Source organism: Sebastes umbrosus, chromosome 12, assembly GCF_015220745.1.
Source record: "Sebastes umbrosus isolate fSebUmb1 chromosome 12, fSebUmb1.pri, whole genome shotgun sequence".
Classification (NCBI taxonomy): Eukaryota; Metazoa; Chordata; class Actinopteri; order Perciformes; family Sebastidae; genus Sebastes; species Sebastes umbrosus.
In genome coordinates, this window is record NC_051280.1 from 25787979 (window position 1) to 25815880 (window position 27902).

General features: G+C 40.3%; 1 protein-coding gene and 1 long non-coding RNA gene across 3 annotated transcripts in view; one reads left to right on the forward strand and one right to left on the reverse strand.

Moving 5' to 3' along the window:
• LOC119498544 overlaps positions 1–27902 on the reverse strand; it is a 192966-nt gene that overhangs the window by 129993 nt on the left and 35071 nt on the right. For both annotated transcript variants that reach the window (XR_005209127.1, XR_005209126.1), the window contains exon 2: positions 8321–8398. This is a non-coding gene — a long non-coding RNA (uncharacterized LOC119498544). The remainder of the gene's footprint in view (positions 1–8320; positions 8399–27902) is intronic.
• LOC119498543 (vertebrate ancient opsin-like) overlaps positions 1–27902 on the forward strand; it is a 75427-nt gene that overhangs the window by 41275 nt on the left and 6250 nt on the right. The window contains exon 3 of the mRNA XM_037787497.1: positions 11640–11873. Within this exon, the coding sequence (XP_037643425.1) occupies positions 11640–11873 (234 nt within the window). The remainder of the gene's footprint in view (positions 1–11639; positions 11874–27902) is intronic.

Here is a 27902-nt window from a genome sequence, read left to right on the forward strand (position 1 = left end):
TGTCTGGTGCTGCTGCGGGCGGGAAGGAGGGCAGGCAGCAGCTGGGGAAGGCGCAGGAGGTACTGACTGCCTCCGGCCTCCCAGGGCGTTAGGTGATTTTCAGCAGCCGGTCTGGCAACCGCAAGCTACCTCCATGTAATCCAGTTAGCCAGCCTGACAACTCCAAATTAACTGATTATGTGGATTGATTAAGAACACTTAGAGTGTGCTAATATGTGTGTGTGTGGGGGGAGGGATGGGGGGCATCTGGTGTGATGGTGGTTTAATTCTGGGTCACCGACAGTCATAATGAACACGTTTTTTCCTGTTATCTGCGTGTAACTCACTGAATAAGAAGCCCTTTTGTGTTGAATGTTATCATTGTTTTGCTTCAATCTGCTTTTTCATGATACAATTATAGATATGAGCGAATGAACAGAAAGACTTTTTTTTACAGTAACATCTGGACTTGAACAGATGAAACTGGGAGAGCGGCGAGCTGATAACAAAGCAGAAACATAACTTTGTGTGGAAACAAAGTTTGTTATGTGGTGACTCTACAGTTCTTGTCAGAGCGGTTTCTGAAATGGAAACAGTCGAGAATTGTGTTTTGATTTATTTCTGCCTTCCCTGAGCACCGCTGTCAGCCTGTCTCCTCCATCCACCTGCAGACCAATTTTATGTGTGTTTGGAACATGCTGGAGGTGACTTATCCTCCACGCTGGGGACTTCACACTGCTGGACTGGTATCAAATAAACCAACCAAACACTCAACTCAAAAGTTAAAAATATACCACCTCAACCAAGGTTATTAGAGTAGGTCAGATTATTAAAAGGCAATCATAGTAGCATAATATAATACAATTGCAATCTCAAATCGTATTTGACTGGAAGAAAACAATGCTGGTTCAGAGTCTGTTAATCCGCTTGCAGCTCTTTCACCAATATTAAAGGGATAGTTCGGGTTTGTTGAAGTGGGGTTGTATGAGCTACTTTTCCATAGTCAGTGTATTACCTAAAGTAGATGATGGCTGGGACGCCCCCAGTTTAGAGAAATAGGCGTGAGTGCCGACACGAAAGCAGAGCAATGTACTGCTCTGGATGGGGGCAGCAGCAAAACCTTTTAAATTTTTTTTAGCCATCTAAAGAAAGGTCCACCAAAAAAAAATCAACATCAGTTAAAGTGTACGCTATGTTTAGAATATTTTCTGACAGGGAACTGAACTGAAAGTGAAACGTATCTATACTGTTTTTGTCAACGGAGTCTGGCTGCTTTGAAGAGAGCATAGATAAGTTTCACTTTCAGTTCAGTTCCCCGTGGGAAGGGCTGTCTGATGGCAAGATAAAGCGGTGAAAACAATCTAAATTTAGCGTACACTTAAACGGATATTTATTTCTTTTAGGTGGTTAAAATACGTTTTGCTGCCGGCCCCGTCCACAGCAATACATTGCTTTGTTTTCGTGCGGTAACTCCTGGCTGTTTCTCCTAACTGGGGGCGCGCCGCAATCATCTACTGTAGGTTATACACTGACTATGGATAAGTACCTCAAGTGTTAACCCCAGACCTTATTTAAGGTATATCATTCAAGGCACCTCATTTGCATAAAGTTGAGGTCTAAGCTACTTTATGCAAATCAGGGCGTCCGGCGGGACTCTTCGCCTCTTGAAACTCCCGATAACTTTTAAAGTAACCGTTGTCGATCCAAAATAAAGACAGATTTAGCAACTGTATAAAATGTTTTCAGAAACACATTTCGATGAACTATTTTGGTGATATAAGAGAAGAAAGTTTCCAAATGAGCAGCCATTTTGGTTTTGGTTTGAAAGCCTGGAGCATCAGCCCACAAGGGAAAGAGTTTGTCCAATCAGATGTCTAGTGTCTAGCTCATCAAGTATCCAATGCTGGGAAGTGAGGCGCTCCTTTGCGATAAAAAAAATGGATAGGATGGATGTTAGGACTCGGCGGCATTTCCACCCCCTCCACTAGACCTTTCCATCGTAACAACTCCTGCCTAAAGCCTGCAGGGGCTCTGACTTGATTCTAGACATGGAACTGTCATATAAAGCCCACAATGCAGTCACAAACCCAAGTATGGGGGTTCGCTCTGCCAAAAAAATCCATCAGATCTGAGCTTTCCTCACCCAGGCCTCGGCTCTTTGCTCAAACTTTAATCATCTCCCGCCTTGACCACTGCAACACCAACTGCAGACAGGCTGCTGAAATATTCTTTTAAACTGAAACTCATCAATCATTCCCCCAATTCTTGCATGTCCTTCTACTATTCCCTCCTTGAACAAGGCTGTTAATAATGGAGCTGCGGCCCGAACCGTGCAGCCCATCCAGTAAATCTGCCACAACCGGCTACGTTCCCCTCCGTCAGACGACCTGGTCATCACTTCTTTTGGCGTATTTTTGTAGGCCAACAAGGATGTTAGCATCGTCCTGGTTCCCTCGATAAAAAGTCAATGGGATTAACTCTAGTTGGGTTTTGGATAATTGCAGAAAATAAACAAACGTTTATGATACTTACACGTTTTGTTCAGCAAGATAATCTCCATAAAGAACATCCCTTTGATGATTTCTGAAGGGTGAAAGTAATCGCCAAAAGTAAAAAGCTAACGTTAGGCTATAAACGAACTACACCACGATCGCATGAGCGCGAGTATACACAACGAGGCTGTAAAGGCTTGTACAAGAACCGATTCTGCCATTCACTTATTGTAAGTTCCTCTTCTGAGCATGACATGGACAGCTAAATGCCTACAGTAAAGTGTAACTGTCAGATTCCTCAAGTGACACAGCACACAGTTTACCCGTCCCCCTCGCTTCACACACCATTATTCACCCTCTTGCATGTGACATGCTGTGATTAGAATAGATGGCTTTGCCTACAGACAGGAAAATGTCTACAGTAGATGTCAGTGTGACAGCACAAGGCCACAGAGTGACTGTCTCTTCTCCCACGGAGACGACATGACAGACACATATTGAAAGCAGGTTCTTAATGTCAACTTCAGTGTCATCCGAAGGAGCAAAAAGTCGGTGTAGAAGAAAACACACACATCCAAGTGTTTAGGCAGAACACAAAACACACTGTCAAACACATCTTTCCTGTTCAGGCACTCACATAGTCTTCTAAAGGCAGCATTGTACAATAAACAAAGGGGTTAGCTGGTGACATTGTTTTTAGCAGCATTGTTGCCCCCTTGATCTGATATTTAAGGAGTTTATTTTGTACTCGCATATCAGACTTATCACAGCAGAGTCAGACCTTGCACTAACTGGTGCTGCCGTCTTTCTAAATGGTAAATGGACTTGCATCTATTCTTCCAACTACTCAAAGTGCTTTACACAGCATTCACCCATTCACACACACATTCATACACTGATGACTGCCATGCAAGGTGCCAACCTTATCTAACTACTCATTCACACACCAATGGCACAGCCTTTGGGAGCAATTTGGGGTTAAGTCTCTTGCTCAAGGACACTTCGACATGTAGACTGGAGGAACCAGGGATTGAACCCCCAACCTTCCGATTGGTGGGCGATCCACTTGACCTCTTAGCCACAGCCACCCCTAAAACAGCAGTTTCCTCTACAGCTGGCCATGCTACATCTGCCAATATCTTCTAATATTTTAGGTTGTGTGTGTGTTTTGCGATAAAACTAAAATCACCGCCTCACGGTTGGATGCCTTCACCAACCAGTCAAGTTCCAGTTTACATCCATGTCTGTCCAAAATGTCATCACAATACTTGAGTCTAAGTGGATGTTTGTGCCAAATTTGAAGAAATTCCCTCCAGGCGTTCCTGAAATATTACGTTCACGAGAATGGTACAGACGTAAGGTCCCAGTGACCTTGACCTTTGACCACCAAAATCTAATCATCTCATCCTTGAGTCCAAGTGGACGTTTGTGCCAAATTTAGGAAATTCCCTCCGGGTGTTCCTGAGATATCACGTTTATGAGAATGGGACGGACGGACGGAGAACCCTAAAACATGATGCCTCCAGCCACGTCTGTCCCCGGCGCGGAGGCATTAACACTGTCCCAGAACACCCAGAATGCATCAGAAATAATCCCACTATAATAACACATGGTCTGATTGCATAACACACTGGGAATCAGCACAAGGGAAACAGCTGTAAAACTGTTACAACGCACACACTCAAATCATTAAGGTTATTATCGTTAGGTCTGATAGAAGGTACTATTTTCATGTCCATCATGTGGGCCAGCAGGGAACACAAGTAGTACGTGATGGGAACTTTACACATTGAGTAGAGTGAGCAGCTTGGCCACAATTCTGGGAACAGCACTAAGAGGGACTACCTGGCCCTGTAGAGGGGTGGTGCGGTCAGCTGAATGCACCATACGATGTGAACTCTCAGCCCTCCGAGCCATTTACACTAGGAGGTGCAGGGCGAGAGCTGAGAGGATCATAAAAGACCTCAATCCCTTCGACAACAGACTCTTCTTTCTGCTGCGGTCAGGACGGCGCTACCGTTGCCTGAAGGCCAAAACACAGAGAGGATGAGGAGGAGTTTCTTCCCTCAGGCCATCCAGGTACTGAACCAGTCATTTTCACTATCTTCACCACTGTAATTCATCCACCTGCCATACATTTTATATAATATATAGTATGTAATGGTTATTTCTCATTCACAGTGAAACTATTATTTCACCCTGATCACCACATGATCATAGTCATGATTTTAAAAAAAACAACAACATTGACTGTTCGAGTTCTGTCCATAGACTGTATATAAGAAGTAGACGTAGTCAATGTGATGTCACCCATTAGTTTGTTGACTATCATTTTGAAGCCTCGAATTCGGCATTTTGGCCGTCGCCATCTTGTTTTTTTGCAACCAGAAGTGACCGTAGAGGGTGGAGCTAAATACAACGAAACGCATTTTTAGTCGACCAAAATGTTACAATTAACTTTCCTGAACTGAAAACAAACTGAAAACAAAGTCGACAACACTTTCAACTCCCAGACCGGACAACGTCGTGGTAGCAACCTGTCAATCACAAGGCAGCTACGCCCTAAAATATACCCTGTTTTACGGTCTATTTGACTCTAAATGGGACTATAATTTACTAAATGAACATCAGGCTGTGTTGAAGAAGACTTGAAACTAGCGGTTGAGACCATAAACTCATGTTTACAATGTTTACTGAGGTAATAAATCAAGTGAGAAGTAGGCTCATTTTCTTATAGACTTCTATACAATCGGAGTTCTTTTTGCAACCAGAGGAGTCGCCCCCTGCTGGCTATTAGAAAGAATGCAAGTTTAAGACACTTCAGCATTGGCTTCACTTCTCAGACCCCAGAGGTTGATTCCTGGTAATGTCATTATTCACACCAAGAGGTCACTTGTCACTGACAAAAAAAACACTGACATAGGCCCTTTAAAGTCTTGGAACACCGTTTTTTTTCTGGTGGGGACTCACGAACACACACTTATACACTGTACATTTGCAATATAAAAATGTACCTGTACGTGTGCCAGACAAAAAAACTACGAATATGGACATAGTAGACGCACATCAGACACACATGGTGAAATCACAAAGCCACTTCATGTACCAACAACTTAAACTTTATTCTATTTCCAGGCAGTTTGGTTCAAAACTCTCTTCAACATCGCAGCACACTGGCCAGATGATCTGTCTGAATAACTGACAGCCCGCCAGGGACTCAAGAGGAGACAATGCTCCTTCTGTCGTCGCGGAGGGAAAATTAGCCGTCGGATATTTAATTAAGTCTGTGATGTGCTGTGAAGATATTCTCTCTTGACAAACATTTCCTGTCAAACAGTTCCTGACAGATTCTTTCCCAATCACTCTCTGCGTGCATCTGCTTCGCGTTGGACTACTGCCAAAAATCTACAACTCTATTTCAAACTGTCATGACACAGAGCTAAAAAGAAAGGAGCTGCTGTTCTCGGTTCACTGCCTGCTTAGTGCAAACGCATCATGTTGTCCATCATCAAAACCTCATGTTATTTTGATGCTCATTACCGAGCTTGTAGTCCTGTCGCTTTGACAAAAGGCTGCAACAAATTTGTGCCGTGACGTTGGACACCGCACATAAATATTAATTATATACGGCTTCAGGGAATGAATGGCTGTTTAGCATATGAAACAGTTTCTTTGTGAGGGCGGTCAATTAGTAAGCTATCCTCTCACCAGCCACCCGGCCCTATGATTGCAATCATTCAGCACTTACTCTCCCTTTCCTCAATTTGTCTGTGATCTCTGCCACTTCATTTATTTAATCAGAGCCAAGATTGAAGCTATTACCCACCTATTCTGCAGAGCTGACAAAGTGAGAAAGTCTAAATGGTGGGAACGGAGCCAAACTGGCAGTCAAACCGAAACTTTCCTGAGTCAAAATGACAGGTGATCCTTAGATTTTAGATTTAATTTGTTTACACATATAAGGTTAGGTTGATATTACATAAACAACAACAAATGTGATGGAGAGGTGCAGAAACAACTCTCCAGTGCACACCTTAATCAATTATAAAAAGAGAATAAAATATTAAAAAGGGATGGTAAAAAGAGAGAGAAGAAGGAAAAAAAAGGATTAGATTACTCACACTAGGAAACATCCATATATGCAAGAAAACAAAGTGATGAAATAGAATTAAGTTTCTCATTGTTATATCATCAGTAAAAACTCCTAACTGGTAATCAATTTACAGAGATAATCCGTAAGGAAAACATTGGGGAGATAAAAACAAACCTTCAACGGTTTTCTTAAAGTGTTGTGTTGCCAACTTTAAAATATGAGAAGGCAGAGCGTTCCATATCACTGAACCTCGGTGAATTAAACTAACTGAGATGTTTGACATATAGGAGGTCTGAGTTTGTAGTTATGCGAGTCGAATAATTGTGGAATTTATTGGAGTTGGAGTTAATTGGAGTTGATTAAAGGAATACTTTTCATGATAATATGAGGGATGGGTCTTGTTTAAAGATGTCGGACTGGAAAAACAACGGTTGAGATGAATGAGTTTGATGTACACAGTTAAAAGTTCTTAATGCTTGTTTCTGTAGATGAAAAATAAGGACGAGTTTAGTGGGATGAGTACTCGCCCAGACTGAGTTACAGTAATATATATATGGATAAACCAAAGAAAAGTATAAGAAAGTGGCAACCTCAGTGTTCATCATATGTTGGACTTTTCACAAAATACCAACACTTTTTACAATTTTAGTAGAAACTGTGCTGATCTGTTTCTTTCCAAGATAGAGACTCATCGAGCTGTACACCCAGGAATTGTGTAGACTGCACTTTGTCAATAACACTATGGTTAATTTTTATATTTAAAGACTGATAATCATTCCCTGGCAGAGTATCAAACAACATGTTTTCTTAATATTTGAGAGATAATTTGTTAGTTAAACTTCGACTTGTAAGCGTACTCGATAAATCAGGAGACCTATATACAGACGGCACTGAACTGTCTCTGAGCTCTTGGAAGGATATGTAGCAGTTTATGGACATACTCGCTGTTGTTGGAATCTCAAGTTATTTTTGTATTTGGTTTGTTTGGGTTCATACTGGCCTCTTTCAAGCAAACCAGCCAAAAAATGTTTCCTCTGGAGTTTGTTTATTGGACTATTTTCCTGCTGTTGTCCTGCCAAGTTTGAGATTTCATGGCAGAGGGAGTCAAAACAAATTCAGTTAGTCCCACTGGCGTCAGTGTGATTGACTTATCTCCGCTCTTTGCCATAATTGACTGTTCACTAAACCCCTTCCTCAATCCTCCTCCAAATCATAGCTTAGCAACTGTAACTGGGCCCAGCAGGTCTGTCAAGCTTAGGATGTTTTTTTTGTTTTTTTGGAAGCATTTTGTATGAGGGTAAGAGGGATACCTGGTATATAAAGAGCTTCTTTCCAAAACTAAAAAGAGCAAAAGTGTATAGAACGGAATAAACAGTGCGTTCGTGGCTCTAACAAAAGATGCAGATGTTAGCATGTCCAGCTAACTAGCTTACTACCTACAGTGGTAATGCTAATGTGGTTTTATTTCCAAGGCCTCGGAGCATTTATACTACATTATTTTGTAGGGTTACAGGTTACATTGAAGGTGCTATATGCAAAATTCAGAGCACTGAAATGCATGCGCGGCCAGACCGGCTACGTAAACAAAACACAGAGAAGCTCGGATTACAACACACACAGAGGGAGAGAGGCTTCATTCAAATAGTTGTAGCAAATAGTTGTTTGCTGCTATATTAATGCGCTGAACTTCAAATTTAGCACCTTTAAAAAAAAAAAGCCATGTCCACGACACATCCATTGTGTAGTATTTCCCTACCTTGTTGAAACAGGTCCTGGTCTCAGGACAGGTCTCAGTCCTGCTCCTTATTGGTCCTCATCCTTAACACCTTTTCTCCTATAACATAAAATAATAAACATACTGTTTGAATATATGACTAATAAAGCACAAATGTCATAACCACCATACATCTGGCTTATCCAAGAAAGGTGTGCAGTCAAACTGGGTTATGTTAGAACGAAATAACAGTCTGATCTTACTTATTTTCCCTTATCAAGATGACGGGAAAATGTGTTTGCTAGAAATGAAAAGCCTGCTTATGTCTACCTCTGTCTGAAATCAAGGACCCATTGTTTTTAAAAAAACTAAATACTAAGCTGGTAGCACCTGACAAACCATGACACAGTTTGCCTGACATAAAGTAATCTAAGAGAGTAAACACACAAAACATGTTTTGTATGAACACACTATAAATCCCCAGAGTTGTGGAAGCCTCCTGGTGGTAAAGGAGCTAAATGTAAAGAGTCTGTCAATCACTGGCATGGCTTGATGAGCCACAATGGAAAAACATTTATTTGTTCTCTGTCATATTGTGGCAGTAATGCAAACACTCTGTCTGCCTGCTGAAAGCTGACTGCTATATTAACTCGTATATATATTCATGCAAATGCAGCAGGGTGAGTGACAGCACAGGTGAGTTTACAGCATGGTCAGTAGAATGTGAAATGAAGAGCACCTGAACACACTGTATCATATTTTACAGACCCTTACAGCATGCATAAACAAGTATACACCGTGAATTTAGCGTGAGCTAAAATGGAAATATCTACATATAGAGGAGACTTATGCAAATATGGCGGTTTCATTAAGCAGACAGAGAGAGAGAGAGAGAGAGAGAGAGAGAGAGACAGAGAGAGAGAGAGTCATGTCGTTTTTCTGCCTGACTAATTTATAGGGCTGGGACGATACACATATCTCCCGATTCTATACTATCACGATACTCGGGTGCCGATTTGATATGTATTGCAATTTTTAAGTATTGCAGATCTACAAGTATTGCGATTCGATATTACGATTTAACTTTTTAAACTCTACACCATGGGGAAAAGTTGAATCATACACTTCTAAGGACTTTTACTTTGGAAAATATCTAAATTAATACATTAAAATATTAGATTTTCAGCATGTATGTAGTCAGAAATGTCCTGACGTCAAATATATCATATCTGCTGGTTTCTGCTCGCTACGACCAGCCGGCTACTGTTTTGAGTGAGCGACAAAATAACATTAAAAGCGGTAACTTCCCTCTACCTCCACATAGACTCAAATGAAGCAAATATATCGATTATGGCATTAAAAAATCTATTTCAAAATAAATTTTAAAAAAAAACGCAATACATACTGTAGGTGAATCAACTTTTTTTTCCCACCCCTACTACTTGTATGTGTGCAACTATTTGCATAGTATACTGTATATACTTTCTAAGAATATCATCACTTCACCTGCCTTACCAAAAAAGAAAAGAAGAGCTGCCACAGCAGGAGACATTTTTTAAAGTGGCACCCTGTTGGTGTGCGTCTCCATGGAGATGAAGTTGAGTGACAGCTGCCGACATGAAGCCGTCAGGCAGAGATACACATGGAGACTGCTCAAGTTTGTGGAGGGTGAAGGTGTTTGTCAGTTTGCAAGTTTGCCCACGTCAAGGTGACCGGCTGTACTACTAACATTTAACAAACAAATATGAGAATAGTCTCAATCTTCTCATCTAACTCTCCATAAGTGTATTTTCTACGAACTTTTTGTGCGGAGCGATTACATTCAAAGTCAATGCAAAGAGGCAAATTCGAACGGCGCAAATGACGCGATGCGAAAACACGAAATTCGCTCATTCGCCTATTTGCGTGAGTTGACATTTTTCACCTGGAGCAAGCCTATCAGCGTTGAGATTCTCCTGCTGTCGTCACTGACGTCCTGACGTCGTTGAATCAGAGATAGAGGGCAAACTTATTGTCGCAATTTGCAGGCACCCAGAGCTACCATAGTATCTCATATTTGTACAGAGACCGGATGACATTATATGTATAAATGTATAAACCACAGACTGTCTGTATGGTATAAACAACAACGTTGCTGCCGTATTTATGCCTTGACGATTTTATGTTGAGTTTTGATGGAGCAGCTGCAATGTAAGCATAGCCTGGCACTGATCGATCCAAACTCCATTCAGAAAACAAGCATTTTAAACGTTGTTTGCTTGTCGTCTTGCAGACACACTTGACAAAGCATGAATTAAGATTTTTTACAAATCAACATCATTATGTAGTTAGTTCAGCATCATTTTGATCCGTTTATTGCAATTAAATCACAGCATGATCGGTTTATTTTGGGTTCATACCGCAGTGGCAACGTGTGGCTTGCAAGATACAGTCAGTGCAATGGCACTGTATGTGAATACAGCTTGCCGCTGGATGATGTTATCTGGGACTTCCACAACATGTACAAAGCAGCAGAAGTGGTTATTTCTTTCATGGTTGATGGAGGAAATGGCGGAAAGAAAAGTTGCTGTTGGTATTTGTGGAGACTAGCCCCTTCTCCTCTCCAGCACGTTGAGAGCGAGCAACACATACGAACACAAATTGATCCCGGCGGTCCAACTCGCGCGAGTAAAGCGAGTCGGAAATCCGCTTCCCTCTTGGTGTGAACATAACATTAGGATCCAAATAAATAGTTTATTTTTCTTTCACTTTTGTCAAAGCAATGTTTCTTCCTCAAGCAAGTGTGAAAGAGAAAAACAGGCATTTCTTGTAGAGGCTATAATTATCAACAAAGCATTATCACCTGCTAGACAGCAAACAGCAGGGGAAAGTGAAAATTACAAAAAAATAAATTACAAAAATAAAACCCAAGTTGTAATAACCTTGAATTGTCTTTTAATTTGTGAGAACAAGACTGTGTTTTCGTCAAAAAAATGAATGTGTGCGTTTGTCTATATTTGCACCACTTAATATTTATGTTTGAGATTCGTATTAGATCAAATGAGCAGGGATAACAAAGTGTTATTTTCTTCTTCTATTGCCTCTGTCTCCTCACCATCAGACATGAGTTTCGCTGCCTCCTCTTCAGTCTGTTTCCCGCTCTCTGTGCCTCTCTATACAATTTCAATCTCGTACTTCAACCTGTCTGACCTGCTCTCTAATCTGTCACATTTTATTTCCTGGACTCCTCTCCTCCTCTTCATACTTCTCTCTCTCCCATAGGGGAAAAGCGGATGGCAGCAAACGTCAAAAACCTTTATGTCTGAGCACACTTAATCATTGCTGGCTCATCGACGCTCTCTTTCTCTCTCTCTGTCTCCAGGTGAGCGGTATCAATATATCGACGAGCAGGAAGCGTGAGCAGCGCGTGTTATTCATGGTGGTGATCATGGTGATCTGCTACCTCTTGTGCTGGCTGCCGTACGGCATCATGGCCCTGCTGGCCACCTTCGGGCCGCCGGGCCTGGTCACGCCCGTGGTCAGCATCGTCCCCTCGGTCCTGGCCAAGACGAGCACGGTCATCAACCCAGTCATCTATGTCTTCATGAATAAACAGGTGAGAGTGGGGGAGGGAGGGAGGGCTGTGGCTGCTGGGGGTCATAGTCTTTTATCTTTGGCTGCTGCAGGCGGAGGTCGTCTTGGATTGTTTTTCACGGTGGTTTTATATAATGGAAATGAGTCATTGTTTTGTATTCCCATCCGATGTTATTCAAGTGCCTTCTTGACACTGAATAATCTGAATGATGTACCTGTGTATGGATGATGAATAAGAAGATGGGTTTCTACATTTTGAATCGAGCTATTTGTTTCAGATTTGAGGAAAAAGAAACCTGAGAAAAAAGTGTAACCTGACCCTGTCAGATGGTTTGTTACACAGAACCATCTGAGAAGCCGTCATTGGAAACTGTTTGGAAAAGGGCAGGCACTTTCAAAAAATACTTGGCAGGTGATTTTGTATGAACCATCTGTTAATCAAACTAATGAAAGCAAAACTAACTGAAGGCGAAAACCTCGCCGTACTTAACATGTTCAGTGCCGTTCTTTGCTCTTCTTTCAATGAAGAAATACTCTGCACTTCTGATATAACAGATGCTATTGCAGCATCTACGCTAACCTCTCAAGGAGCTGCCATTGTTGTTTAGAACAAACGGTCACCTTTCCGTTTTGTCTTACGCTATGGTCTCACCGGGTTTCACACACCTAAGCCAAGACCCGTAGCTGCACTAGCTCCTCACAGGATGCCTATTGGTCCGTTAAGCTGGACACAAACGCATTACTTGAAGCCTGACAAGATGGATTTTCGTGTGACTTTGATCCCGTGATTTCGTGCCGTGCAAGGTTATACCAAGCAGCATCACAGGGTCCAATATCCAGCTATCCAATGACATCAACAATTCAATAAGAAGAGAGAGGAGTGAGGTCCTGCCATGTTCATGCCGGTAAATCTCAGGCCACAATGGACAAATCTAATATACTCTGTAATCACCTAACCCGAGCCTTTCATGTGATTTTAACCCAATTCCTGGTACTTACTGGCTGTTTGTCAAACCAGAGGGGGTCTTTGCAATGTCATGAAGGAACCCATCGTCTCAAGTGTTGATAATTAGTCTCACAGTTGGTCTCAATTAACCTTGGCCCGTGCCCACTTTAGACAATATGATGAATCACTCGGGGAGTTATTATGTTTAATTGGGAGCGTGTTGTTAGACGTGGCCTGGGACTGGTATTATGTTTACTTGCTCTACTACTTTGTCATATTTAGTTTTAAGTTGCCCGTGTGGAGATAAATAAAGCTGACACAATGAGTGCATGTCGCGTGACTCTCTTAGGTCATTTCACATTGGGTTTATTACTAATTGCACTAAAACTGCTGAACATTTTGTCTCCATTTGCGCTTTCCCCTAATATGTGATGCTTGAATCAGGTTAGTTTCGGTTAGTTTAGCTAAGCAACAAGTGGAGACTCCAGGAAGTTACCGCTCCCATCCAAGAAATAGTCTGGCACATATCCCCATGTAAAACAGCATGCTCGTGCTTCTTTGGCTGGCGGGCCAGAGAGACAGGAGACAGGAGACAGGATGAAAGCAAAAGGCGATCAGGGTTGGGAAGCGAACTCCAACATCAGACTTGTTTCATCAGTCAATCCTCGTGTCATGCCACTAGTGGCCGACATGTGGAGAACCTCATCTGAATATAAAGTAGATATACATACTACTGAATTATTGATTAAGGACCAGGGGACACAAAGACTTTGTATGCAAATAATTAATCACAGCAGACCTTTAAAGTAGTGTCACATTTATTGTGCAACTCTGTCTTTGTGTTTGTGTTAATTAATTTAATCCGCAGAAACAAACCAGCATGAGTTTGTTGAATCATTCAGTTGGAGCCTTCTTATTTAGTAATTTCAGGTTCATCCGAGACACAAAGAGTCCAGAACAGTCGCTGAAATGGATCCGAGATTCTCTTCCCTTAAAATTAGATTAGGCTATCTTTAGCAAAGGCCTTTGGTGAATTCAAATCAGATTTAATGAGACATATTGCCTACCCAGTAGGAGCACAGATGCAGCTTTGCCCCAGAATAATATGCTTAGAGGGCAGGTATTGTTTAATGGATTATTCCAGTTACTTTTAACTATAGGTCTCGATTCCCTGGTGTTTTCTATCATGCTTATTAATAGTGTTTAAATCACGGTAGAGATTTAAACTTAGTAGCTACAGTCCACTACTGGAGCAGCTAGAACAATTGAGTCCCGAAAGCGATATTTCGTTTGTTAATAATTTGATTAATTATTTATCACAACATTAGCTTTAATCTCTCATGTAATACCTGATTTAAACTGTTTACCAAAGCCGGATTAGCAAGTGGGCAACTGCCCCGGGGCCCTAGACCCTTACTCAACGTGGGGGTTAAGATAAATCTTAGGGGACACCGGTTGATTAAAAAAAAATTACCATTACATAAAATTACTTTTGTGTGTTTTGTTGTGAAATTCTGGATAATTTGACCTCTTCAGGCCTCTAAAAATCATTCAAATGGAGAAAAGTATTGAGGGAAAAAAATCACTCTTTGGTTTAATTGTTCTCAAGACCAAATTGAGGCAATAACCTGTGATTAGGTGTTGCACTTTCCTTCATTTAAAAGGGGTCACAAGCCAAAAAGGGTTGGGAGCCACTTCCTTTGGGGGCCTGAGGGCTTCAGGTTCACTCTGTGAAAATTAGTTTGTGATAATATGATTAACTCAATAATTGTTTGGGAATACTCTACCCTATAAAAGCACAATATAAACTACGACAATAAGGGCTTGAAATTGACACCCGCCTAATTTTGTTGCCCCGTTTTGTTGCATATTCCTAAAAAAGATGTCAAATTACCACAAATAAATCATTGGCCCTGTTCAGACAAGGTATTAACATGCGTCCTGAGTGGACAGCTCTAAGTACAGGTGTGAACGCACTCGAGACACATTGAGATCTGATCTTTCAGACCACATTCAGAGGTGATCTGGGCCACATATGACCACATTCTTTTAGCAGTGTGGGCCATTTTGAAGGAACGCCTACTCAACTTGACGTCCCGCTGAGATCCGAGGTCTCACTGCGCTTCTCATGTGAATAAACAGACAGACTGGAGCCTACTCTGCCTCATGGCATGGAAACAGCCTCTATGCTCTACTGTATTCTGTCGGTACAACTGTATTTTATCAAAATATATCTTATCTATAGGCTACATAATCTACTATATGACTAGGCACGCAAAGTGCATTATTATCATACTGTCGGAGATTGGTCGTTGTTTTTCCGACTCTGAAGCTCTGTATCCCGCTGTTGCCTGGCAATGGCAGCGGTGTCGGCGGCATGGACCACCGGTACAATAACCTTTTATTTTGATGTTAATAAAAAGCACCAGAATTCACGAATATGTATAATATTACTACTTACATTCCTGTAATATTACGTTCACAATGTCTGCTGTATTGGCCGTGTGTTTCCTACATGTTTATTTGCATATAGAGCGGGGAAGTGAGATCGGATCACAAGTGGTCACTGGAGAGTGGAGATGCATTCTAATGCCAGATGTGAACAGACGTACTTAAAGCTATCCACTTGTGATCGGATCAATCAGGACGCAAGTTAACACCAAGTCTGAACAGGCCATTATTTACTGACTCATATATAATGTACAGAGGGGAGCAATGGAGAGGCCCCGGGGTCCTCTTGCGGGTTAATCCGGCCCTTTTGTTTATACACTTCCTTATCAACTTTGCTCGCTGCCTTTGTGTTAAATTCAGGTTTGTTTTGCTTTAGTGTTAAAGCATGCATTAATCATCGGAACGCCAATCATTTATGAATATTAAACCAAACAAATTCACTACAGTAATTATTTCTATAATGACTTGCCAATGTGAGTGGATATACAGCTACTGTGAGCTTTCTAACCGTGTTTATACAGCCACTTTCCCAGCTGTGTGTGATAACAGCAGCTGCAAAAAATGTCCACAGATCCTACTTGTAATTCCCACAGGGAAGTTGACACGAACAATTTTGCCCGTCGACAGATTGTATTTACAGAACATGTGACACGAACGCAGCATCAGCATGCTTAAACAAGTCAACAGTACTTGTCAGCTACCTTATGCTGCAGCTTTTTTAGCAATTGTTAATCAGAAATTGGATTTGGGGTTTGACTGCGGGAGATTGTCCTCTCTCTCTGGGTGGGTTTTTGGAGAGCAGCACTGAGCTCTATAGGGAAGAACTGAAATTTGAACATAATCTGTCGACATCATAGAAAAACTAGGAAAATAAAAGCCTGGTTGAAAATTGAGTTAAACTTTCTTTGTGTCCCTTCAAACGTTTTTGTTTCACAGCATCTTATTATTTGTTGAAGGATTTCTAACATCCAACCTATAAAAGAGTGCAATAAGCTTACGACTGCGTTCACTCTGACATTAACGATGCGTTGTGTGTACCTGATGTTTTAAGTTTCTCAGTTGTCGCACAATTTGTAAGAGTAACTCCTCTGTAAAGGAGGCCAAAGTCATTTGTGAGATTTAAAGGGAGCACCACCTGTTATTTCCAAGGCCCAGTAAAGTTTAATTCATATTTGTGAACATGAGCTCCTCTCTCTCAAAGCCAGAAACCAGAGAACTTAGTCTCAAACTTGTGATGTCATCGGGTAAAAAGTCTTGAGTTGTTTTTTTTAGACCCAAATAAGCTTTATTCTCTTGTAGTGTTGTCAGTTGTGAAACAGAAAATGTTCCCATATATACTCAGAGCATTCCCCTGGGTGCTCTCAGTAGACGTCTTTTGAAGGGGATTCTTTCACAACAATGACCCGCTAGCTCTACATTATCCCGCTTATTACACAGCTACTTACTTAAGAAATCACTATTTTGACACAAAAAACGGTCCGCCAAAGTCCGAGATCAGAGCTGTGCCTATAACAAACGGTCTGTTATAAAGAAATTACAGACCCCATAACGCCGTGATTAACCAATCAGAATCGAGTATTCAACACAGCCGTGTTCATAAAAATGTATGAATTTTTAAAATGGGCACAAGAACTTAAGACCTATTATGAAATGATTAATAGGAAAGGTAACTGCAGGTGACTTTTGTCCTTGGTTCACAGACAAGAATATTACTTTCACAGCCTGAACGCCTTATCATTTCATTCAATGCCTCTTACTTTGATTTAGGATTTATATTTTGGATGTGCAGAGGTCTGGAACTTAACTCCTAAAACTTTGCACTTTATAACCTTCAAGTTCCTCTCTCTAGTAAAAGTCTTTGTACAAAACAATACATTTACACTTAAGATTTAAGATGTCCCTTTCTGAAACACAGTTCATCACGGTGAGCAAAAATAACAGTAGATAAAAAGCGGATTGTCCTCCGCTCCCCACGGCGGCAGACTGATAAAACTTTACTCCTCAATGTAATCTTTATCACCCTGTTCTGTTCTTTTAACTGAATCACAATATGCTGTGTAAGGTTTTAGAAAATATTCTCTTCAGACTCTCCAGGGATTTCATGTACTATACAGAGAATTATATACACTACTGTATATTGGAGAGTAAATCTTATCACAGCTTCCGAAATTATTCAAGTGTTAAACTTTGTTTGAAGTTTAAACTTTCCTCACAGAGTTACTGTCACGAGTTATTTTATTGTGAAGTTGGAAATCAATACAAAACTACACCGTGTTCCAGATGTTGCTCCGTCGCCAGGAGGTATACGAGAGCTTCCGTTGGGCTCCCGTCTGTTCCATCTCACACTCCCTTCCTACTCAAACCTCCGCCGCAGATAACTGACCTTGCTGGGATGTTCTAGCCCACACATCGCTGACCTCAGAAACAGCGTGAGAGAGTGGAGAAGTGGGAGAGAGGGACACCGAATGTCCTGTATGTCATTTTCAGTCTTCAATTCCTCCCAGCCCGTTACTATGGAAACTGTGAGTTGAGGCGAGTTGAAGACTAAAAATGCTGTACAGATACAAGTAGCAGCTGGTGTGTTTGTCCCATCAACGATAAACAGCACACACAGCCGAGAGGTGGATGTCAAGGATTGCAACGGAAAAACCCAGGAATTATGGGTAAGTTTACAATGAATCATCTTTTGATCTCATGTGAATACAGAGTGGTTTGTACTGTATGTCCGCCGAGAGTACAAGCTTTGTTGCCAAAACTTTTGCAAGAGTGGAAACTTAAAAGGTATGGTTGGTGGTGTTCAAGTACATTTTTTGTTATATATGTTGAAGTTCACATTACATCCCAACAGCAAGCAATCAATCAGTGACTTCCTGGAGTCTCCCGTGCTACCAGTCTTTTCTACTAAGCTAAGCTAACTGGTAGAGATGCAGAGATTGCAATATTTTTGGCCAATTCTGATTTTCAATTTGTTTAAAGTCTCACCTGCCAATTCTGATTTCCCTTCTTTCTAAGAACTATAATTGACTGCATAAACAAACATTTTGTAACTTTTCCTTCATGAACAATTGAAATTCAATTGTATGTTCATTAAAAAACATTTACTATTAAATAGCTTACATTTTCTCCAAAACTGCACCAAGTTACAGGACCTTCTCTCACTCTTACTAAACAAATCTCAAAATAAAAGTGCTCGAGGTTACGGCACAAATAGAATCCATATCCCACTTTTGCTGACATGTTTCACTTTCCCAGAAGAAAACAGGTGCATCATCTATATAACATCACACCTGATGACATTTACATCATAACTTCCACACCGACGACATGATGAAGCTGAAAATTGCTAAAAAACCTTCTTGCTTGCTTGCTTGTTGGTTAAATTATATGTCATTACCAGTAAATATCACAACGTAAAATGTGTTTTCTGTTTAAAAAGTACAAATGTAGGACAATAGCAAGTACTCCCCCCATATTTGAAGTGGTTACGTCTCCAGTCTGATGTTGAGCGCACAACTGATGGGTATGTAGTTTGTTTACATGACGGATTCAGTGTCGACAGAGAGCGTTCGATGCAATAGTCGGACGCTCGCTTGCTGTTATGACACGGTGTTACCGTCTGTAAATTTAACTGGCAAATAAAACGGATATATGAGACAGCTGACAACCGGCCGGTTACAACCGGAGGCCGATCGATCAGTGCATCTCTACTAACTGACTGTAGCTTCATTTTTAGTGGACAAACAGACATGAGAGTAGCATCAATCTCTGCCTTTAACACAATTTAATCATAATCACAAACACTATTGCAAAAGTGGCTTAAATTAGGCCAAGTACCAGTGAGCACTCCTTTTTAGCTGTGGAACTTTTCAACACAGCGTGAGCCAACTAGCTGAGCTCCACAATAATCTCTATTGTAGATGCACCTGCGATTTGTGCACCATCCCAGAATATAAATTACTTATTGTCTAGAGGATCAGTCTCATAAATAACACGTCAAACAAACTGACAGGTGTTATGCATTAAACATCCCATTTTACCGCTGTGAAATGCTTCATCACGACTGACAGTTTGACAGGCTCTGATTTCTCTGACTGATCTACACCATCACTGTTTAAATAATTGAGCTGGTTAGAGTCGACTTCTGAGGTGCACTCATGTTCATTTCTGACATTCTCTCTTCACACCACAATTTGGGTCCCTCATTCAATGCCCATAGGTGCCACCTGGTCTCCATAGAGTCAGCCATTGACCCATAATCATTAAAGTCTTTCTACTAAACAATGCAGTCAGGATTCTGTGTGTTGAACTGACACAGTAGAAGTTTGCTATGGTTTGCTCGGCCTCTGTTCACAGTAGTTCTCTCAATGGGGCAGCGGCTCAACGTTATGTAGGTGCCAGTTTTGTGTTTTGCTTTTAAATTTACTTTCTACGCTCAGAGAAAAATTCCCAGCCGGTGAACCTTACCAAACCAAGATAATTAAAGCAGAATCCTACAGTTTGTCAGTTAGACTGCAGTGGGCTCTCTTGTCCACTTTTTTGGTTTTAATTAGATTTAATTTCACACAGCGGGCTACGAATCTGCCGTTTTCCTGCCCCCCTCTATTCTGGTGTTGTCCGTCCGTTTTGCCTTTGTGATTCGGTTGACTTGGTAATTAAGTCTCTTTTAATTAATTCTTAAAACATGGAGTGACAAGATTTTTAGAAAATGCTTAATATATAATTAATTCAGTTTGACATGAATGAAAGTCAGTTATATAAGAATATGTAGATTCTGTGTCCCATTTGCAATTAGCACCAGCAGGAGTTTTTTCTTCTCTTCAGGGATAGAAGGTTCTACTGTGCTATAGTCTACGAGGGCTAAAGTACTGCAAAATGAAAAAAATAAATGGGTACACAGACGCGTTAAGAATCAAGACGGATAAGCTTGTCATGTGTGTTTTGTCTAATATTTTTCAGAGTCATTGGCAGTTTGCCAGTATGAAACAGAAAAGAATGGGCATCCGGACATTAAGTTGTATTTAGTTTGCTGTTTGGAGTTAACTGAATAATTAATTAACTTGGAGTTGAACCAGGCATTGAGAAACACACAGAGCCAGTAAGTAAACATAAACTGTATATTATGTGTGTTTGCTTCTCTGTGTTTAGAGAGCAACAGAAAGAAGAAATTGTTTAGTCTATTTCATTTATGGGTGCAACACTGTTCTGCCAATCTTAGCAGAAGACAAGAGCCAGATTAAATTAAAACTGCAGATTTTATTCATATTATTGTGAAATTGTTGGCAGTGAGGATTGATATTTTTTGTTATTAGTTTTACAGAATAAAATCTTGTTTACTGATAAAGTCAGATCCGTGGCGTGCGCTCTCCTTGGTGTTGAAGTGATGTTGATGTTTTTGCCATTTGGCCGATTACTGTGCATCTAGTTTCTAGGTGGTAAACTCGTAGTAAAGTGCTAGTAACAGGGGACTCGGTGTAAACTCACTGTTGAGAAGCTACAAAAAGATAAATTTATACTAAGATAATGTTGGATTGAGAGAGTTTAAGTATCTCGGGGTCTTGTTCACAAGTGAGGGTAAAATGGAGCATGCGATGGATAGACGGTTTGTTGCGGCGTCAGCAGTGATGCGGGCGTTGTACCCAACCGTTGTGGTAAAAGCAAACCCCCCATTTACCAGTCCATCTACGTCCCCGACCCTCACCGATGATCATTAACTTTTGGGTAGTGATAGAAAGAATGAGATCGCGGATATAAAGCGCCAAAATGAGGGTGGTTGGGCTCAGTCTTAAGCCGCCCACACATGATCAGCGGTAAAATTGGTAAGAGGCCCTGGGGTAGACCCAGAACACGCTGGAGAGATTATATATCGCATCTGGCCTGGGAACGCCTCGGGGTTCTCCAGGAAGAGCTGGAAAACGTTGCTGGGAGAGGCACGTCTGGAATACCTTGAATTCCTTGCATACAGATTGTGATGCAGGTATACTCAACAACTGGCCAAGGAATGAAGATCTATTTAATAGCTGAGCATTGTTGCCCACGAGAACCAACATTTTTCACTTCATCGTAACAATAATTATGTTTGTGTTCATGCTAAAGACATGACAGGGCAGTCGGGGCATATTTGACTGCAGTTTATAAACTAGTTTTCAGAACTTCAATCATCATTTGACCTAAATGGGAAAAGCATTTGTGACATGGTTTTAGGAGCCTTTAGGCTGACTTGCCTCATAGTTGTATTGTGTTATATTATCATTATATGATCATCTTTTTAATTGGAAAATTTAAATAGAACCATACTTTCATTTACCCTTTTGGCAGTACACATAATATGTGTATGCACTATTGTTACACTACTTTCACGTCCTGCTTGTACATACCAACATTTTTTAGTGAACTTAAAAGAAACTATGAGTTCAATGAGAGGACTCCAATTAAACCAATTGGCTGAGCTGTACTTTTTTGTGTCAGTCCAGCATCATCTGTTCAAACCTATTGAACAAATGATGAATCATAAAGTTCTCAAACACATCACTGCAGATGGAGACTTAACAAGGCATAGCAGCAATAATATGAAAGATTTATTTCTTCATTTCTGGCTTCCAAGAATTCACAACACTGTTGAACAAAAATGTCTCTTTTATTACATGAGAAATACAACAAATTTTCAGGCCCAAAATTGGCTCTTCATCAGGACCAAGACCACGAGCCAATGCTGACTCAAAACATAATTTGTTTTTATTGTCATTAAAAAATAAATTCTAAAGGGAGTGCTCAACAGGGCTGTGAGTTCTTGGCAGGCAGAAATCACAGTTACAGTTTCGTTGGACTCAGCACATTGGAAATGAAAGCGTACTTAGTGACCTACTGTTGCTTATACGGGAAACACTTTATAATAGCCATCAATAATAAATGGTAAATTGATAGTTAATTAAACTTTAGTTAAGAGTTATTTTACAATTAACAAACAAATTATAAGTAATGCTATGATTTATTAGGAAGTTATTTTATCATTAGTTTGTGTAATATGAAGTAGTTTATAAATTATATATTGCATCAGAGCTGATAAGAGACGATAACAATTACATTCTGATTACATTAGTAAACTAAAGAGTTTATTATTACACAGTGCACACATAACATTTGACATACTATACAATATGAATTAACTCTTAATAATGATTTGTAAACCTTTAAGAAATCGTTTGTTAAACATCTGTAAACATTACAAGATAGATGGAACAAAAATCAATTATTAACCATTGACAAAGTATTGACTATCTCATTTATGTTTACAGATGTTTTACAAAGTATGTATTAACCATTTAACAAGGTATTGCAATTATCAGTTGCAACTTTATAATAGATAATGTTTATAGGTGCTTTACAAATCAATTATTAACCATTAACAAAGTGCTACAAACATCTGGTCCATCCATTTACGTAAAGTTTATAGATGTTTAACAAACAATTTGTTAAAGGTTTACAAATCTTTTGTTAATCATTAACAAATACTTAATATAGTATATAAAATGTTATGTGTGAAACAATAAACTGTTAAAATGGCATAAAGTATAGCATTACTAATAATTAGTAAAAATTATAAATTGTTGATTCATTGTTTGATAAACTAACTATTAACTAAAGTTTAATTAACGATCAATTTACCATTTATTAATGATGGTTATTATAAAGTGTGACTATTGTAGCTGCTTAAGCAAGATGCCTCTGAAAAAGTTATGGTAGGAAACAGTGACCATCACCATCACCATCACCATCAAACAGAGCCAGAGTTTAGGTTATCACGGAGCTGCGCATCATTTCAGAATCATGTCACTCCTCAGGCCACTTCAAACAGGAGCTTGGATAGAATTGTTTGCTGAAAAAAGTAATGTTTGAGACCGGGAACTGATAGGAAGTATTAAGTCAATGGGTCTCCCCCATCACAGAAATGAGATTTTGCAGGAAATCCTACTTGAAAGTTCCAGCCACTGATTGTAGTGTTGAAATGATTAATACGCACGCCGCAGCCTTTTGCTGAATTGAGAATGTGCCGGGAAATCCAAAGAGGAAATCAGACGATTGTCATTCTGTTCACATGTTCCTGTGTGACGCTCATTACTTTTTCCGGCTAGAGCTCTCAGATCTGTTCATATTCTGTGGTTTGCAGGATACTTCACAACACCGGAGGGAGTATATTGGTGCAAATTAAGTCACGCAATTGTCAAATGAAGTAGTGGGTACTGCACTAGAGCGTTTTGGATATTGGTGTCACAAATAACTCTTTCAAAAAGGAGTAGGATCTAGGGCTGTGTATTGGCAAGAATCTGGCAATAAGATACATATCATGATACAGGGGTAACGATATTTATATGACAGCAAGGCGATATATTGGTTTTTTTTTAATCTAATTACATGAAAACTGTCATATTATAAACAACAGACCAGAAATACACCATTTTAGAAATTTTGGCAAAAATAACAAATTTTTTTCGCCCCAAACTGGTTGGGATTATCATAAAGTGGGTCTGTAAAGGGGAGACTCGTGGGTACCCATAGAGCCCATTTTCATTTACATATCTTGGGGTCAAAGGTCAAGGGACCCCTTTGAAAATGGCTATGCCAGTTTTTCCTTGCCTAAATTTAGCGCAACTTTGGAGCATTATTTAGTCTCCTTTGCCTTTGACAAGCCAGTATGACATAGTTGGTACCAATAGATTCCTTAGGTTCCTTTCTAGTTTCATATGATGTCAGTAACCTCACTCAAAGCTTTAAAACTGAGCCCTCTACAACCCCTGAAAGCCAGAATAGCGACCTGGCCTGGCCTCGGATTTTTAAGCGGTTAATTAAAAATCGATACAGCGTTTTGGTGAATCAATACAGTATCACAAAACATAACATCGAGATCAAGCCCCGAGGAAGAGCGCCAGGCTTTGAAGCAAATTTTCGTAGCGGCCAAACGGTCATACTACAACTTCTGTGTCCGTCATGTGATGCCATTGGACCCAAAAATACTTTTTCCCATAGACTTACATTGGGAAAGAGACATCTGTAAATCAGTGGATAATTGTCTTTTAGGTAAATCAACTTCCCAGTGCAAACACTTGAATGGACCCTTATTTAAATCATTAGGTCCTAAAAGTTGTAAAATGCAATAAAATTAGTTATTCTCCTTCATCTGTTCATGTGAATGAGCCCCAGTCCGAGGCTGGACCGCGGGCTGGAAGGCAGAGTTAAAGGAAACGCTACTGCGCCTGCTCTATGGGCCCAATCGATGCGGAAGATAGCCGGATGATCCGGGTACTTTATCACTCAGCAATATAGCCATTATGGCTTCATGCGCCAATGAGCAACTCTCATAGGAATGAACGGGAGCCTGCCTACAACGTAATATCCAGTTCTCTTTATACATCCATGATCGCAATACTGTGTATCGATATTTTTTTACACCCCTAGTAGGATCATTTCATTGTTGCATACTGTATATACAACCACTGATTGAATAGGAAAATATAGCCTACTGCATGCATAGTTTTGGGCTATGTTGGACAAACAAAACTGGCATCTCCTCTTGCAGAGCCAACGTGTGAATGTGCGAACTGCTAATGATAGTATCTTTGTGTACAATCGCGTATAAACAGAAAAATCCGAGCAGACATCCCAGGCTTTAAAAGATAGATGAGCACCTTATTGCCAGAGATGATGCCTGACATTTGACCCTCTAGTTGTCATTCCCTACCCGTAGAGCACCAGCCCAGATCATAGAAAGCATCAGCCAAACCTGATGTGACCAGTCTGAGATGACCCTTCCTCAGTCATCACCAACCCTCTCTCCTCTCCATCCTCCGTTAGTGCATCTCGCTCCTTCCATCTCCGTCATGCTTTATCTATTTATCTGTCATTGCCTTCACCTTTCTCTTGACCTTAGCCTTGATGCCCCTGTGTCTTAACTTACTTCATCCTCTACCTTTTTTTTCTGTTGTCTCCTCCATCTCAACTCTCTTCCGTCTGTCTGACACTCTTCAGTGTGTCGTTTGGACAGCTGAGGGGAGCAGGGAGTGTGCATCAGCACCGCCGAGAGGTGTTGATTGTCTCGTTCCTTTACATCTCCGCGCTAGGCCTCGCTCTTAGATGACCTATAGGTTATGGACAGACTGACAAAGGGGACGCATGTGTTGCTCGCAGACGCATCGTGAGTAGAATTTGTGTTAATATCCTGAGGCATTTTTCTGTCTCTCTGCACCTCTTCACACGCAGCAAGCTTTTGACAGACAGCGGTATGCAGAAGAAGTTCAATGTCGAGTCAAATGACTACAAAATTCTCACGAGACAAGTTCGTGATTCGTTTAGAAATTCATGTTTGAGAGATGTTTTCAAATGAAAAGTACTTATTAAAACAAGTACTCATTTAAAGGATAAGGCTGGCGATATTCTATATTTCTATTATTCAATACTTTTCTTTTCCCAAGCCTCACTCTCGGCCCCATTCCCATTGATTTCTACAGAAGATGTAAATCTTTTAGGGTTGTCAAAGTTAAAACGATAATAACGCATTAACGCAAATTTGTTTTAACGCCACTGATTTCTTTAATGCATTGACGTAACAGCATATTTTTATGCTAAATGCAGTACCTGTGAGGGATATTCTGGACATTATTTGTCATTGTTTTGTGTTGTCAATTGATTTTTAATAATAAATATATCCAAACATTTGCATAAAGCAAGCATATTTGCCCACTCCCATGTTGATAAGAGTATTAAATACTTGACAAATCTCCCTTTAAGGTACATTTTGAACAGATTAAAAATGTGTGATTCTTTCTCGATTAATCACGTTTAAATATTGTAATCGATCTTTCAAACCAGGTTGTAAGTATATACTTCTATTTTTTAAACTAAAATTGCCGTCTCACGATTGCATGACTCCGCCAGCAAGTCAAGTTGCATTTTACATCCATGTCTTTCCAAAATGTCATCACTCCATCATTTCATCCTATTAGACATTTGTGAGTTATGGCCAAAAACATTTTTTGTAAGGTCACAGTGATCTTAAACCACCAACATCTAATCAGTTTATCCAAAGATTACTAAATTTGAAGACATTTCCACAGGACGTTCCTGAGATATTGCGTCCACGAGAATGGGACGGACGGACAACCTGAAAACATAATGCCTTCGCCGGCGTGGAGGCATAAAAAAAGGCAAAAGTAATTTCCCCAAAACAGCCAGGCACTGTAGTTTTTAGCAAATGTTTTTCCAAACAGCAGTAAATAGTGTATTTATTGAGGACTATTTTCAGCTACAGATTTGCTGCGCTAGCGAGTGTTTACAGCAGCAGGACGGGGATCGATCACAGTGCAGTAGCACATCACCCAGCGCAGCAGTGTGGCTCATTTACAACAGAGCTTGATGGTAAAGATGAATAAGCTATATTATGCTTTGGCTACAGGCACTACTTATTAGTAGGATTTGATGATAACATAACTATAAAGAATACGACCAGCCTTATCTTTTAACAAAATAATGCTGGTAGGAGCTGTTGCATAAAGGATTATGGACTATTCAGCGCAAGCCCACATTTCTTTATTGTTACACGGTTTGCTGGCATATTGCTGTTACCTTTACTAAAGCTGAAGTAGGTAGAATTGGAGCAAATATGATTAAAAAGTTAAAAGTTATCCTTATAAAACAGTCACTATATCCTGACTATAGTGCATGAGACAGGTAATCTGAATTCCTCCGGTGCTCCTAATGGCATCTGCAAGATTTCACAGACCGGAAGGAAACAACCAATCAGAGCCGAGCTGGAGCCTTGCCGTCTCTGAGCAGCTGTCAATTACTCGCAAACTCTGATCAAACGGTCAAACTAGGCAGCGCTGATCAAATATGAATCAATATTCTTTTACTGTAATGCCTATTTCTCACAAAAAATGTTTTCAGAAACATCTTGTAGTGTACTGTTTAGCTGTAAAATTAGAAAGTCTGTGACCCGGCAGCCATGTTGAGATCAGTTGAGGAAATACCAAGCACCGCCCACCAGCCGGAGCAAACTTTCTTATTTTTCTGAAAACATTTGAGGTGAGAAATAGGCATTACAGTAACAGAATATTGATTCATATTTGATCAGCGCTGCCTAGTTTGACCGTTTGATCGGAGTTCGCGAGTGAGTGACAGCTGCCTCCGTTGAATGAACAGCCAATAGGAACGCTCTCTCTCTGATATGACCTGTGATTGGTTAAGTCTCCCATCACGGGCTAGATATCTTCTAAAGCCTGAAAACAGAGCCAGGAGGAGGTGCAGAAGTCAAGTTTTCTCTCAGAAAATTTGAATTACAAAATGCTGAGGTTATTTTTGCCCAATGATGCCAAAAATATTCTGCCTACTGCCGCTTTAACTGTATTAAATTAATTGTATTTCATTTATGTGTTTTGATTGTCTTTATCTCTCCATATCCATCACTGCATATACTATTTTTCACAGTTGAAATGCTTTTAATGTGTGCGTTTGACTTTTGTGGTATCTCCACTCTAACCAGATGCTGTGACAGAGTTTCATCACATTTTTTGCGCTCATGAGAAAATGTAGTAGACTATAAGTATACCTGAAACTGCTAAGTATACTAAGTATACTACGTTTACTCAAGAGTGGCGTCTTCAGAGT